General features: G+C 43.7%; 1 protein-coding gene across 2 annotated transcripts in view; it reads left to right on the forward strand.

The window, feature by feature from the left end:
- The window catches only part of GPATCH1 (G-patch domain containing 1), a 40,197-nt gene that overhangs the window by 3,465 nt on the left and 21,286 nt on the right, over positions 1 to 15,446 (forward strand). The window contains exons 1-10 of one of the 2 annotated variants that reach the window (XM_058529090.1): positions 1,576 to 1,633; positions 1,858 to 1,951; positions 3,858 to 3,943; positions 5,437 to 5,597; positions 6,223 to 6,320; positions 6,845 to 6,903; positions 7,294 to 7,536; positions 8,792 to 8,939; positions 11,925 to 12,004; positions 14,367 to 14,571. In XM_058529090.1, the coding sequence (XP_058385073.1) occupies positions 3,932 to 3,943; positions 5,437 to 5,597; positions 6,223 to 6,320; positions 6,845 to 6,903; positions 7,294 to 7,536; positions 8,792 to 8,939; positions 11,925 to 12,004; positions 14,367 to 14,571 (1,006 nt within the window). In that variant the 5' untranslated portion in view covers positions 1,576 to 1,633; positions 1,858 to 1,951; positions 3,858 to 3,931. Of the gene's footprint in view, positions 1 to 1,498; positions 1,634 to 1,857; positions 1,952 to 3,857; positions 3,944 to 5,436; positions 5,598 to 6,222; positions 6,321 to 6,844; positions 6,904 to 7,293; positions 7,537 to 8,791; positions 8,940 to 11,924; positions 12,005 to 14,366; positions 14,572 to 15,446 lie in introns of those variants that run through there. The other variant, XM_058529089.1, reaches the window with a different exon arrangement.

Consider the following 15,446-nt stretch of genomic DNA (forward strand, 5'->3'; position numbering starts at 1 on the left):
AAAATCTTGGATTGTGGGACCCAGGTTATAATTCACTTCTTTAGAATGACATGAAATTGTAGCTGATATTAACCGAGCTTCACTATGGCCAGGCATTGTGCTCAGCTCTCTGCACATGGTGTTTAATCCTCAGCACCACCCTACAAGGTAGGCTCTGTTATTACCCTAATTTTACAGTTGTGAAGGCTGAGGCTTAGAGAGATCAAATAACTTGTTCAAGATCACAAAGCTAGCAAGTAGTAGGGGAGGGGATTTGCATCCAGTCTCCTGGTCTTCAGAACCTGAGCTCTGGACTACCCTGCAGTGGGTTGCACTCCAGAAATGACCTAATACTTCACAAGCTGCAAGTCAGAATCCAGGACTATGAGGCTGGAAGTTCCTTAACTTTTTGTTCTGTCTTCTACAAGTAGGAACTGGCTTAATCACTGAAGTAACAGGTACACATGGACTGTAGGATACATCTCACCTACTGTATATAAGAATAAGAGCAGCAATAGCAGTTAGTACTTTGAAAGTATTTATTGTGTATGCCTCTTTTCGCTTAGCACTTTAGAGACATTATCTTATTTAATTTGCATAACAACTCTATGAAATAGCTGTTGCTATTAGTGTCATGCCCATTTTACAGATGAGGAAATGGAGGCACAGAGAGGTTAAGTTTATCAAGGTCCCAGCGCCAGCAAAGGTGGAGTTGGCCTTACAATCCAGAGCACTGTGACTCTCAACCCTGTGTACTTAGCGACTGTGTAACTTGCTTTCTGTACTGAGTGTTCAAAAATAACTTGATGGCTACTTTTTATTTTAAATATATTAAGAATTTTGAATCGGAGTTGATAAAATTAGGCAGTAATTTGTGTCGTAGTACCTGAAACATTACACTGAAGGAATTTTTATGCTACGCTAAAGTGTATTCAATTCCTTTTTGTTTGTGTGATGTAGCGACCCAGCTTTTTCAACAAAGTAGGAAAAAGAATAAGTTTAAAGAGCAGTAACTATGGAATCAGGAAATTCCCAGAAATAAGGAAACTCTTAAGATATGGGGAAAATCGGCAATACCAAAGGAAAAATTCTGGAGTCGAGGGTGCTGTGAGGTTCTAGAAGAGATATAGAAGTCTTGCTTCTGTCTGCACCCCATGTGCCACCCCAGCAACTTCCTTCCTCTTCACCAGCAGATTTCAACTCTGTTTGGACCGTCCCCCACAATGTAATTCGGTTTTCATAATGGAATTTGGTGGGAAAAGCAGGCCATTTGCTAAAACATTTCTAATATAAATAAGAAATATTTATAATTATCTTACAACTATAAAGAAGCTTGATAAAACATTGTCTTTTAAACTATATAAGCCAGTAGAGTCTAGGAATAGTAACTTAATTAAAATAGTCATATTTGAAGTAACAAGAAGTGAACAATTCATTTTGTTTAAGAGATGACATTTTTCCTAAATTTTTCTAACCCACCATCCATTTCCCTCTTTCTCATTCAAAATATTGTTTTCAGGTGAAAGACCAAAGAAACCAGTTCCTCTTCAGGATCAGACTGTCAGAGATGAGAAGGGAAGGTATAAACGATTTCATGGAGCCTTCAGTGGAGGGTTCTCTGCTGGGTACTTCAACACTGTTGGCTCAAAAGAAGGTATGACTTTCCTACTTATAGCTGTGATATTGCTAAAGCCAATGATTGACTATCATAAGGTCCCTCCCCCCTTTAAAATACCGTCTTCTTTAAACATTTTAGTACAGACACTGTCGTCTTTTGTGTTCTTTGAATGTGTGGAATGTTTCCAGAGTCAACTTGTGTGTTGTTCATTGATTACGAACTGTAGCTGAAAGAGTTTTCTTTCACTTTTAAAAAAATAGACGCGTCCTAACCAGATGATTAAATGATGATAATGACTTCCGCTTTATGTTGCGTCTTGCGGCACACAAAGTGCTCTCACACGGGTTCGCTCAGGTAATCGTCGTCTCACCTGACCCTATGACTAAGGAGGGCAGGGAGCACAGCTGTTTTGTAGATGAGGCCACTGAGGGTCAGAGCTGCTGTCTCCTGTCAGGACATGCTCTCAACCTGGAGAAAAATCCCATTAAATTTTTCACATTATGCAATATAATAAATTCTGTATTGTTTAAAGTAATGTATGTTTTTTAATGTTTTAACATAGAGACTGGAAGAAAAATGGCTTAAAAATCTCAGATATTAATGGAAGATGAACTGATTAACTCATGTAGCAATTATTCAGAACAAGATGGGACAGATCTTTTATATACATTAAAAAAAATAACTTGTACAGAACAACAATAGTAAAATAAAGATGAAAAGTAATGCAAGAAAGAAAAAAAAGCCATGTAAAAAAAATACTTGGGGTAAATAAGATGACTAAATTTCAATATCCAGAATGTGTAAAGATCAGTTCAATGAACAAAAGACCAAAATACTGGAACAGTTTACTCCAGAGGAGATAGAAATGCTCTATGGAATATTCAGCCTTATTATTAAGAAAAGTGAATTAAAGTAACTAAGGCACTATTAAAATAGCACACTTATTAAAACGTTAAAAATAACAGTAAGGTTTGTGCAGAAAGAAGTATACTAATACATTGCTGATTGTTGTAATTATGGCTGTGCTGTATATTATAATTGAAAAGTAAGGCCAGCTCAAATGATTAGTCAGGTAGACTGTGATATGTTAATACACCGAAATATCTCTTTACCATTAGGAGTGACAGATTCAGGGACTGTGCAGAAATAGGGCAAGACTATAAAAATCTGAAGTGGAAGAAGGTGCTGGGCCCAGGGTATTGCCCAGGGGGGCAGATCCTCACTCTCCTGGAGTATCTCCCATGTTGGCCGAGAAACCTGCTCCACCCACCTCACAAAAGTAGATCTACCCGGGGCCGGCCCGGTGGCTTAGCCGTTAAGTGCGCGAACTCCGCTTCGGTGGCCTGGGGTTTGCCGATTTGGATCCCGGGCGTGGACCGACGCACTGCTTGTCAAGCCATGCTGTGGTGGCGTCCCATATAAAGTAGAGGATGTGAGCCCAGGGCCAGTCTTCCTCAGCAAGAAGAGGAGGATTGGCAACAGATGTTAGCTCAGGGCTAGTCTTCCTCACCAAAAAAACAAGAGGTAGATCTACCCCATCCTTCTTAGCTCCACAGGACTCTTGTAGGAAATGTGTCACTCTTAGAGAAAACTAGAAAAGTTTACCTGTGGATGGTTACAGATACATTTGACCTCCAGAGCATTCTCTCTCTTTAAGCATGGCACATGCTTGGTGACCAGGGCTGGGGAACAGGGGTGTTAGTTATAGGACTCAGGTGTTTGATGGAATTGGGGGCCTGGTATGGCCATTACCTGCCCTTAGACTAGCCAGGTTGAGTCCTCGGGCCAGGGCACCCTGAATGTTGCCTGCATTGCTTCCATGACTCTTTCTTTAGGCATCATTTCATGGCTGAGTAAGGCACCTTGATGTATTGTTTCTTTGATGTGTTAGTACATTAGTGTAGGTTACTGTCCTGCTGGTCTTTGGCGGATCCTGCCTTTTAAGGTGACCTTGCATCTTTCTTCTCAGATCTACTTGTGTTCCTTTCACAATTTAACTTTCAATGTATAATTTGATTTCTCTTGGTTCCAAATTCTTATGGGGAAACCTCACTGTATCCACTAAGTTCTGACAATGGGGAATATGGGGATTAATAAGAAGTTTATGTGTAACAATTACGTCTATATGAGCAGTGAGATGGGAAGTAGCTAAGAGTTTGTAGTTATTGGGGGTTTCAAGTCCATACATGTTATTTAATTATTTAGTTATACACCAAAATACTATCTGGGATCATAATGTTCTAAACTCTTTTCTTTTAAGGATGGACACCCTCTTCCTTCGTGTCTTCACGACAGAACAGAGCAGACAGATCTGTTCTTGGTCCTGAAGATTTTATGGATGAAGAGGTGAGTGTGCAAAACTTTAATTGCCAGTTAGCTGTGGGACGCATGTGGTTGCTTTTTGTGGCACCTTCTCTCTCCCAGGAAGGCCCCTCTTTGTGATTTCCTCCTTGTTTATAAGGCCTTATCTTTTAGGTATTTGGACTATAATGCCTTGTATATCAGTGGATCTCCTTCATTGGAGTAGTGTCCTATGCTGGGGCCAGTTTCTAAAGTCAGGAGTGTAAGGGGAAAATCACGTACAGGCAAATTTACTTGAAAAAGCCCCAGTTGCCCCAGAAGTGCAGTATCCATGGAGCTGTGTCTAGGCCCTCCATAGTAACTCTAATGCACAGTGCAGTTAGGGAACAGTGAGTAACTGGACCAGAGAAAGGAGTAAAAGGAAGCCACGTGCAGGCTTCTGGGCACATCGTTAAAACGTCCATGATTGCCAGCTTCCTAGGGGTAAATGGGGGCTGGTGGGGGGTTCTAAAGTGGTCCTACCAGCCTGCAGGGTGTGCTCCATTTTGTTTTAAAATTAAACTTCTGTTACCTTAAAGCCTAGTTCTGGATTCGTTTGTGATAAAGATTAAATAAAATACTTATATCAGCATGCCGTAGGCTGTGGGTCAGAGGCTTCCCCTTCCTATTTGACTAGTGTAATCTGTGAGGAAACAAGAAGTCTAGATGTCAGTGAGGCTCCTGGTTCTCCCTTCTTAGTCACCTTCTCCATGTCAGCTTGTCCTTATACTAGCTCTCCTCGTGGTTGCAAGGTGGCTGGAGTAGTTCCAGGTGGCACATCCAGGATGACATTATCCACTGGAACGGGGACTTTTTCTTGGGATCTTTTCTTGAGAGCAAAGAAGCCATTCACATAAGTCCTGTAGTGGATTTTCCCTCACACCTGCTTGGGCAGATTATTTTACATGCCCATTCTTAAGGCAGTCCCTGGCAAGGGAAATGGGATCAAAATGACTGGCTTAGGTAAGACATGAACCCCCACTCCCTGACCCTACCCTTGCCAGGGACACCACTCCTGAAATGCATGGTGAGGCAGAGAAAGGCAGGTGCCTGGGCAGCATCAGGGCTCTGTGAGGAAAGAGGAAGGAACAATGGCTGTGGGACAGGCAGCCAACAGTATCTGCTCCAGTAAATGCAAAAGCACGTAACTTGAGGGCTGGCACTGGGTGCTCATGGATGTGTGGCTGTGACTCTTAAGATTTGCCCTGTCTGCTGACCTTTGAAATGTTGTCCGAGAGGAGCATGGCCCTTACTTCCTGTCTCCCTAGCTTGGCAGTGCCTATTCTGGCTTCACTGAGTGGCCACTGTTGTGTCCCTGTCCTCAGCCACTGACCTTAGCTTGTGTGAGGGTTCCAAAGTGAGTGTGTAAAGTCAGCTGCTCTGCTGATTCCTAACTCAATTTCATAGTTTACCTTTTTTTTGAAGAAATAAAGTTATGTGGTGTATCATGTTTAATCACTTTCCAAATAATGCAATTCTGTTTGAATTTTTTTTTTAAGGATCTTAGTGAATTTGGGATAGCACCTAAGGCGATTGTTACCACAGATGACTTTGCTTCTAAAACCAAAGACAGAATACGGGAAAAGGCCAGGCAGTTAGCAGCTGCCACTGCCCCTATTCCTGGAGCCACGCTGCTTGATGACCTCATAACACCAGCAAAGTGAGAAGACTTTAATTCTGCCTATTCGGATCCTGGCGTCACTGCTTTGCATGTACATGATGATCTTACTTAGGCATAGTTTGGTTGCACGCAGGAGAAGCTCTTAGCCTAGCTTGAGTGCAAAAAGGGGTTTTGTTGAAAGGATCTTGCACTGTTATTGCACGGGGTGCTCTAGAGCTCCAGCCACTAGCTGTGCTCCGGGGGCTCCTGGAGGCTGGAGAGCTGTTAGGAGCTGGGGTGGCTCCCCTCCCACCCCCTGCCTCACAAGCTTTATGGGCTCTCTCATCTGCCCCATTCTACCCTCTTTTTTCTGCAACCTTTCTTGTTCTGCTCCTGGGCATGTGGCCTAATGTGGCAGCCTCGGACTGTCATGGTTTCCTAGGCCACATGCTTGACCATTTAGAGTCCCTATGTGCCCATTCCAAAGGCCTGGGAGAGAGGGCATCTGATCGACTTCCCCAGGTCAGGTGTGTACCCCAAGACCAGTCAGCTGTGGCCGGAGCGGCAGGGCCATGCAGTTCTAATATGGATGGGGAAAGGGCTCAGGCAGGAGCCAGGCTGCTTATTTCCTACTGTTCTCTACTATTGTAAAAAGAAGTTCATTTTCAATGCCTTGATGTCCTAGATTATCTGTTGGTTTTGAATTGCTAAGAAAAATGGGTTGGAAGGAAGGACAAGGAATTGGTCCTCGAGTAAAGAGAAGACCACGTCGACAAAAACCTGGTGTGTATATTGATTCTTGTTAATTCTACAGCGTACTTTTAATGGCTTTCTGTTTCTAGAAATAAAGTTGCTGGGTCAAGTGGTATGCATGTATTTTAAGGTTTTTTGCGTGTAATGCACAATAGCTTTCTAGAAGAATTATAGTAGTTTATATTCCCACCAGCAGCATATGAAAGTTCTTGTTTCCTACCTTTACCAAAACTGTGTTATAGTTTAACATGATAATTTTCTATTTATTCCTTGCCTGTGGTCTCCCCAGCCAGACTATGAACTCTTGGAAGCACCAGTAATTTCTTTTGGGTTCTTTGTGGTGCTGGGGCAGTAGTGGTTCCTCACTAAGCACGTTATTACCAGAGTGTGGGGGAGGCAGGGGCTGGCGGAAAACAGTTCCCTAGTGATCGGTCTCTGACCCTAAAGCCCTAGCACCTTTTACAAGCACAGCCATGTACCTCTGGAGTGTCAATGAGTCAGGTTTCTTTATATTTAATCGCTCATGACTAATGCATTTGAAATCTCTTTTATAGATCCTGGAGTAAAAATCTATGGCTGTGCGTTACCCCCTGGAGGCTCTGAAGGATCTGAGGTATCATATGGGATGACTGACCTTCAATTTGGTACTGTAGCATCTGTTACTTTATGAATGTGAAATTTTGGGGTGGGAAACAATTTTAGAATTCAGTCAGATCCTATTGTAGTGAAATACCCATACCCTAAATCTGTCCTCGTTGTGTCAGATAGTGTATTCGGCAACATGCCAGCACCATAGATAGCCCAAGTCTGCTCATATTCTTAAAATGGCGTTGTTTGCATTAGTATCATTTTGTTCAGGGACTTGATGTAGTTATTTGTAATAGCGTAAATGAAAGTTTGCTAATTGTTCTGTTCGGAATTAATCAGTGCGTTTGAAAACAGTATTTCACAGGCTGACTTTGTGCCAGGCAGTGACTCACCTTTATTCCACTTTGTAAAATAGGATGAAGATGATGACTACCTGCCAGAAAATGTGACCTTTGCACCCAAAGACGTCACACCTGTGGATTTCACACCTAAAGATAATGTACACGGACTGGCTTACAAGGGCCTAGATCCCCACCAAGCACTGTTTGGAACTTCAGGAGAACATTTTAATCTTTTCAGTGAGGGACCCGAGGGAGCAAGCAATCTTCTTGGAGATATTGGAGTGAATAAAGGAAGAAAATTGGGCATTTCAGGCCAGGTAAAATTGTTTCTGTTTTGTAAAGGTGGAACCGCTGAGAAATGAGAATACTTTCCGTATTCTATTTGCCTCAGTGTGGGCCCTCTTTATTCATCGACTACGTGAAGACTCTGAAGTGGTTGTGTTTTCCTTAGAATCTTTTCTGAAGACGTGTAAAGCACACCTTCTTGATTGGAATGTGTGTTCCTGAGAGCCTCTGACCTAGTGTTCTTGGTGGAGTCTGTGCTTCCCCACACCCTTGTGGGGCTGAGCAGAAAACCACACTTGCCCCTTGGATTTGGTTCATGGTTGAATTGCAGTCTGCCTCTCCAAGTTCAGGTCCAAGGTTTATTACCTCTCGGACAAGCCCCAAGTTGGAAAGATGGGTGTAAGTTTTACTTGGGAGACTTGCTTTTTACCTTTGAGGAGATGGAGAGCTTTTACTGATTGCCTGTCCTCTCAAATTGATTTGGAGGTTCTTTCTTTCTTTCTTTCTTTTTTTTTTTTGTGAGGAAGATCAGCCCTGAGCTAACATCCATGCCAATCCTCCTCTTTTTGCTAAGGAAGACTGGCCCTGAGCTAACATCTGTGCCCATCTTCCTCCACTTTATGTGGGATGCCGCCACAGCATGGCCTGACAAGTGGTGCGGCGGTACGCGCCCGGGATCCGAACCCGGGCCGTCAGCAGCGGAGTGCACGCACTTGACTGCTAGGCCACGGGGCCAGCCCCTGGAGGTTCTTTCCTAAATTACATTTAGAAAATTTCATTATTACCTTTTCTTTCCTATTTGTGTTTTTTTCCAATCCTTTTAATAAAAAGTGATACTTGTTGGAAGCTGCTTCCCACAAGGATTAGGAGTTCTTTTAGCCACCATTAGAGCAGCAGTGGCCTTCAGAGCCTGGTCCCCAGCCCTGGCCCCAGGCCGCATTGAACAGTAGGTGAGCATTCTGCCTTTCTCCTTTTGGAGGCCCCATTTCTCCTCCTGCGCTGCTGCCTGAGTGTGTACTCACTCCTCTTCCCGTGCTAAGACCCAGACCCTTAGCTGCTGCTGAGCCTGGAGGGCAGCCCCAGAGCTGGAGGCATGGTGTTCACTGCTAGTCATTGTTTTCCAAAGGACTCGAGTCTGTATGTTAATCTGGGGCTCTCATTCGCTTCTCTCTTGGTCTTGCAGTGCTAATGTGGTCTGTTCAATCATATCCTTAAAATAGCTTTATCCTTGAAAGCAGACATTCCCTAAAACCTGTAATTGCTCAGTTTGAAACCTCCTTTTTGAAGGCTTTTGGTGTTGGTGCCCTGGAAGAGGAAGATGATGATATATATGCCACAGAAACTCTATCCAAATATGACACCGTTTTGAAGGATGAGGAGCCTGGAGATGGCCTCTATGGCTGGACAGCACCCAGGCAGTATAAAAGTCAGAAAGGTAATTCCATAGATCTACAATCGATGGGGCCAGGATGTCAGGAAGAAGGGACTGCAGGCTTGGTAGTGGAGCGCCAGCATCCAAGGAGTAGGGCTTTGTGGTCAGAGATGCAGGGTGAGAAACACAGTGGGGCCGGAGAGGCCCCATGTGGGAAGTAAGACAGAAGCAGGATTTTGACGCGTCAGTGCCAATGCCAGCTATCAAGACAGGGCCAAGATGAGGAGGAGGAAGAGGTCTGGACTCAGGAAAGGAGCAAGTCTGTGGACAGGGGCTTGGGTTGCAGGTCAGAGCTGGCAGTGGGTGAGAGGGAAGCACTCCCAGCTGGAGGAACTGGGCAGGTGGCCACAGTACGCCACTCAAGCCGCAGGTCAGAAGGCTAGGCGTGGGGACTGGGTGGTAGGTACACTGAGAGCCTGCAGCAAGATGGAGCTTGGCTCCCAGCCTGTGTCGTCACCTGAGTCCTGGCTCTTAGGGGTCTTCTGTTGGGCTAGGAGATGGACATCTCTCCACACAACTTGAATTTCAAGTTGGAGTCTATAGTGATTTAGAGCCTATGGTTCACAATAGTATTTCAGGTTTTTTTCCAGAAAAGGTGTAGGGAGGAGACGGTAGGGAGTGGGTGTTAGTAGCATGTGATTTGGAGTCAATCAGGTCTGGATTTGGATTGCAGCTCTCTACTGCCCAGCTGCGTGGCCTTGGGCAAGGCTTGTAACCTCACTGGGCATCATTTGTAAAGTGAGGATAAAATGGCATAAGTCAGTGTTTGCACAGTGCCTGCCCCAAAGACTGAATAAATTGCACTTACTATGCTTTGGTTATAGTAATAACAACCACCCAAGTAAAGTAAGGAGGTGAGAGCTGAGATGAAACAATCTAGTCAGACGTTTTAGCTCTAGTCAGATAAAGTTCCATCTAACTCTTGTAAAATACATCTAAAACATACATGTTGAAATAATCTAAATAATCTAAGCCTCACTCCATAAAATGATGCCTAAATTTTATATTTCTAGAAGAGAAAAAGCAGGTGCAGAACAGTTTTCAGAGGTAGTTTGCTTAATGGTTGTGAACACAGATTCTGAAGAGAGACCGCCTGCGTTCTAGTCCTGGCTCTCCCCATTTATCAGCTGTGACCTCGGGCGGCCTGCTTAACCTCTCTGTGCCTCAGTGTCCTTGTCTGGACAGTGGGCGTGACTTGGAGATTTCAATGTGCATAAAGGGCTTAGAATGTGCCTGGTACACAGCAAGCCCTCGAAGTATGAGTGGCCTCTGTCATCACTGCCACAAAGAAAACCCAGAGTTTTACCCAAGATGCTGGAAGGGTGTGTACCCACATAGTAGGAGGCATTACCTCTGGGTGGTAATTAGGCTACTTTTGTTTTCCTCCTTTTGGTTACCTATGTTTTCAGATTTTTCTACTGACTATGTATTATTTTTATAACTTAAAAGAGGATATATAATATATTTATATGTTATAATATAATAATTGTTATAGATTATAGTAACATATGTTAATTATTAATTATTGATTATATCAATACATTAACACTGTACTCTATTACTAATATTAATACAATCTGTTAATTATATAATAATCACTAATCTATGATAAACATACATATTTACATCTACCTTCTGAGTCAGATTTTGGCTTTCCCTTTGTGTAATACCTTTACCACAGCTGATTGATTCCCTCCCCATCAAGCCTGGGTGGTGCCTCCCCAGGGCTCCCCAGCACCCCCTTATCCCCTCTCTGCCCTGGCCCCCTCTCCCACCCTGAGGGCCGCAATATCTGTAGTTTGACCTTATGGTTTTTCACTGAGTGAATCTATATTTAGCCAATCTCCATGGTTGATTTTTAAATTGTTTTTATTTTTTTCCGTGATCAATAGGGCTATAATAAGTATTCTCTTGGCTCTATCCTTATGCACATTTGCTCTCTGTTTCTTGAGAATAAATTGATAAAAGTGAAATTGCTGAGTTTTAAAAGAATACAAAATGCCAAGAATGTGAAATCTAATCCCAAATGACCCTACAGAATTTTAGGAACTTCTGGGAGCTGGTACAAAAACTCAACATTAGTTTAAAGTACAAAGAATGATTTTGTGGGGGAGGGGAGTTCCAGGGTGGTGCCCTGTTATGAGCGGCTGAAAACCTCAGCGCCACCTGTACTGCGGGCGGCTGTGCCTGCCTCAGAACTGAACACCCAGCTCGTCTAAGTGCTCGTGGTGGTCACGTAGAAGGGGCTTTTCCCTACAGAAGATGCAGTTCGTACATGTGGATTTTTGACAGAACCACCACGCACAGGAAATCCTCCGGAATCAGAGAGCCGTGGTCAGTGGAGTTGTCTCCAGGACAGTAGACCATCCCTGACTCCAAGTCCAAGGGCATTGGTGCTGTTTCCTGAATTAGTGATCTTTATCTCCTGTTAGAATTTCGTTGGAGAAAAAGACAAAAGTACCTTTTAATTTGTACTAAGATTAGATTATAGGCTGACCTGGTTATATTGCTTTTGTGCTTTATTTGGATAGTTGCTAAGGAAATGGGAGGTAGTCTCCCCGTGATTCTTCACCTAGTTTTAGAAATGACTCTCTCACAGTTATGATTTTTACTTTTATCCATACCTGTCCTCTTGCTGGTTTTTCTTGAGATCCGTTATTCCACAGAGTATATTCTTTGGTGCCCCTTAGCTTAGGACCTAAGGTACCTTTTCTGAAAACAGTGTTGAGGTACTTGTCTTGGAGGGCCATCGCCTCGCGTCCTGGGCAGCCTCGTTAGCTGAGGGTGACATGGGCTGGGCTGCCAGTCACTGAGTCAACAAAGGTGTGAGGGCTCTACGTGCCATTCCTTCCTCCCCTTTACTGCTGTCTCTACATGATATCATGAATGACAGGTAGCGTTTATGTTCTTGGAGATAAAAAGCTGACGTCTTTTGTCTTATTCTAATCTTCTCTGCTTCTGGAATTAATCAATGACATCATTTTGTAGAACCAGAGAAAGATCTTCGATACATTGGCAAAATCTTGGATGGATTTTCCTTGGCTTCTAAACCTTTGTCTTCTAAGAAAGTAAGATTTTTTTTTACTGGTTTAGTACTTAAAATATTTGCTGCTATTTTATATATAAATATATAGTTATTATATTAATAACTAAAAAGATAAGTAAATCTGTTTTCAAAAAGCAATGCCTAGTTACTAATGATTGTCCAGGAAAACATATTCCGTATTAGAAATGTCACTCAGTAGGCACATTGTATTCAAAACAGCTAATTGCTAATCTTTTCAATCCAAACTACAAGTGAGTGGTTATTTCTATTAAAAAAGAGTTACATTCGAAACTGGTGGGAGAATGGAATTGATGTAATCCTAGGGGCAATGTAACGTGAGGAAAAGTAGAAAACTTTCAAAAAACCGTAATAACCTGTAGTCTTGACTCTTCCTGCACGCTGTGAAGCACGTCAGCTGGTGTGGGCAACGTTCCCTGGGCTCCTGGCCTGGGCCAGCAGAAGGGAGAGAAGCCAGGTGCATGCGGGTCCAGTCCTGTGGAGAACTCGGAATGCCTTTCCAGAGTCCTGTTTTTGTGAGATTTTGCGACATCTCAGGCTAAGTGGTGCTCCTTAACACCCACCAGAGCCACGTGTGCGCAGGCAGGCGTCACAAGTTAGTGTGGGTGCTGGTAGCCCAGAAGGGGTGCCTGGCCATTTGCCTTATTGACATCCTTTTTCTAGATTGTTCCACACTTGAATGGGCTTTTTGTTTTATTCAACAAACGTTTTTTCAGTAGCTGTGTGGCTTGGCCTGGGTTCTCCAGATAGGGGAGGCTGGTAACAGTGCAGCCTGAGAAACCACACTCCGTGTCGGTGGCTTTGATTTGTTTAGTCGTGATAGTTAATGTGTTGTAACAGTGAGCAGAATATATTTAGAACAGTGTTGGGCACATAGTAAGCTTCTCTTATTACCAGAAATGTCAAATAAGGTCAAAGGAGAATGCGAGTTTTTTACATGTATGAAAGGGGAGCGTAAAAAAGGCTGAGAAGTACAACCTGACTCAGAGTTCAAGGATAAATAGGACTAAGTCTTGGCCTCCAATTAGCTCCTGTCCAGTGAGGGTGCCAGACAGACAGATGCGCTGGAATGGGGCAGAGTGCCGGAAACGGAGAGACAGGCGCTCAGGTCCCCAGGTGCTCCTCACTGGAGTCGGGCTTTGGGCCTGGATGATTCAGAGGAGGGCTGTGTTGACCTGCCGTTCACAGACAGGCACGTTTTCCCAATTAGGTGGCTGAAAACCCAGCCTCAGAATTCAGAGGCCAAACAGAAAACCATGATGTAGCTGAGGAAGCGAAATGCTTCGAAGCTAATGGAGGATGTTGAGAAGAGTCATGTGTACACACCCCTCCTTTCTGTCGTGCTGTTCTGGACTTTTGTGTCACCTGAGCGTGTTTGCTGGTTTGGTAGTCGGTGCTTTTCAGAGAGAGTGGTCAGGCTAAGATGATAAAAATGAGATTTCCTGACAATGATAATACCCCTCTTTCATGGACTTCCATCGTGCCAGGTGCTCACCCCAGGCTGTGCATTACAGCCGCCTGGGAAGCTTGGGGAACTCCGATTGTAGCTGACTTTGTGGGGTGGAACAGGCATCAGTATTGAAAACCCCTCAGGGGAGAGCAGAGTGCTACTGGGGCCGAGAACCACAGCCAGAGAGCGTCAGTGCTTCACTGCTTACGGAGGAGCTCAGAGTTTCAGGTGGCTGAAAAATCTAGAACATGGCTTAAATAGGGCAATCCATATGTGTTTGTTAGACCAAGAGCAAGGGAGATGATGTAGTGCAGTAATTTAAAAATATGTAACACTTACTTTGAACTTATCTGTTCTGCCATCATTAATGCCTGAATTTCCCAAACATATTTCAATTTCAGTTCAGTCATCTTTTGAATTAGAAATAACTCATCAAAAAATAAGGCCTGAAGCTGCAATTTGGAACTGAAACATAACCAGAAAAAGACTTTTGAATTTAAAAGTAACTCATTTAAAGTTTTTTTTCCCTAAGCCTTAAATCATACTTTTGTAAATTTTCTGATTCACAGTAGGCCAGTTCTGCATGTGGGCCTATACATTGTGTTCACTATTCTCATCTTTATTGTTCTCCTCGTATAAAACATGCATGTTAGCATCTCTGTGTAGAAGTGGGTAGGGGTGATGATAAAAATGCCTGGTCATTAGAACATTGTAGTTTTGGTGACCTTCCAGATCCAGAATGGATGCTGGCTGGACACCTGGATAGGCTGTTCCCAGTGCTACCTACCTGCTGAATGTTAGCCTGGGAAAGGGTGGGCTTAACAACACTCAGAGGTAATTAGTTTTCTTGGTTATATCAAACATGATCATCATGCAGCTGTATTTTCTGAGTTTTGTTCTGTTTTGTTTTGCTAAGATTTATCCACCACCTGAATTACCGAGAGACTATCGACCCGTGCATTATTTCAGGCCCGTGGTAGCTGCAACCTCAGAGAACTCCCACTTACTTCAGGTATTATCAGAGTCAGCTGGAAAGCCAATGCATGACCCAGGGACACATAGTCGGCACCAACTGAATGCCTCCAAACGGGGGGAGTTGCTAGGAGAAACACCTATTCAAGGTATGTGCCATGGAGGAGATTATAATCATTACATTTATAATAATCTGAGTTATCAAAATCAAAATGGAAAGTTTGTTGTTTAGCTATTAAAATTTTTTACATGATTTTGTATTCTAAACCGTGGGAATAAAATTGTTTATTGTGGATAGCACACGTAACACTGTATGCATCCTTAACTTCTTAAGACTGTTTTTCCCACCATCAGTTGGGTTGTGTCGTTAAAGTCACAACTTTGGTCTTAAGCTCAGCAGTTTTCAGACCTTTCATAATTGTCCAGGAGTGTAGTGAAGACCGGGGACATGAGTGCCTCTACTTTCTCTGCACATCCTGGGACCGTATGACTTTTTTCTCAGGGGAATAGGGTACTGTAGCTCTTTTCCCGAAGGCCTAAAAGGAGCAAGTGTGTCTGAAAGTATGGACAGACGAGGAGCATCCCTTGTAGGTTGGATCAGAAAGACCCACTATGAGAGGTGAACTTGGACTTGCCATTTGGGAGCCTGACAGGTATCTCAGCTATAATAGACCCAAACGGAATGCTTGGTTCCCACTTCCTTCCCCAAACTTGCTCTTCCTCCAGTCTTCCGCTCCTCAGTAAGTGGTACCACCAGTGACCTGCTGCTCAGACCAGAACGTAGGAATCCCAATTCTTAGCTCCTCACTTTCCCTTCCTCCCCCACCCTAGCCAGTCTGTCAGCAAGTCCTCTCCTTTCTTCCCCCAATGTGCATGGGGGCTCCATGCACTCGTCTGCACCTCTGCTGCTTCCTCCTTGGTCTAAGCGCCCATCTGCTCGCACCTGGACTATTGCAGCAGCCTCCTCATTGGTCACCCTGTGTCCCCTCCGCAGTCATTCTTCTTAACGGTGGCTAGATGAACC

The sequence above is a fragment of the Diceros bicornis genome, chromosome 34, assembly GCF_020826845.1.
Source record: "Diceros bicornis minor isolate mBicDic1 chromosome 34, mDicBic1.mat.cur, whole genome shotgun sequence".
Lineage (NCBI taxonomy): Eukaryota > Metazoa > Chordata > Mammalia > Perissodactyla > Rhinocerotidae > Diceros > Diceros bicornis.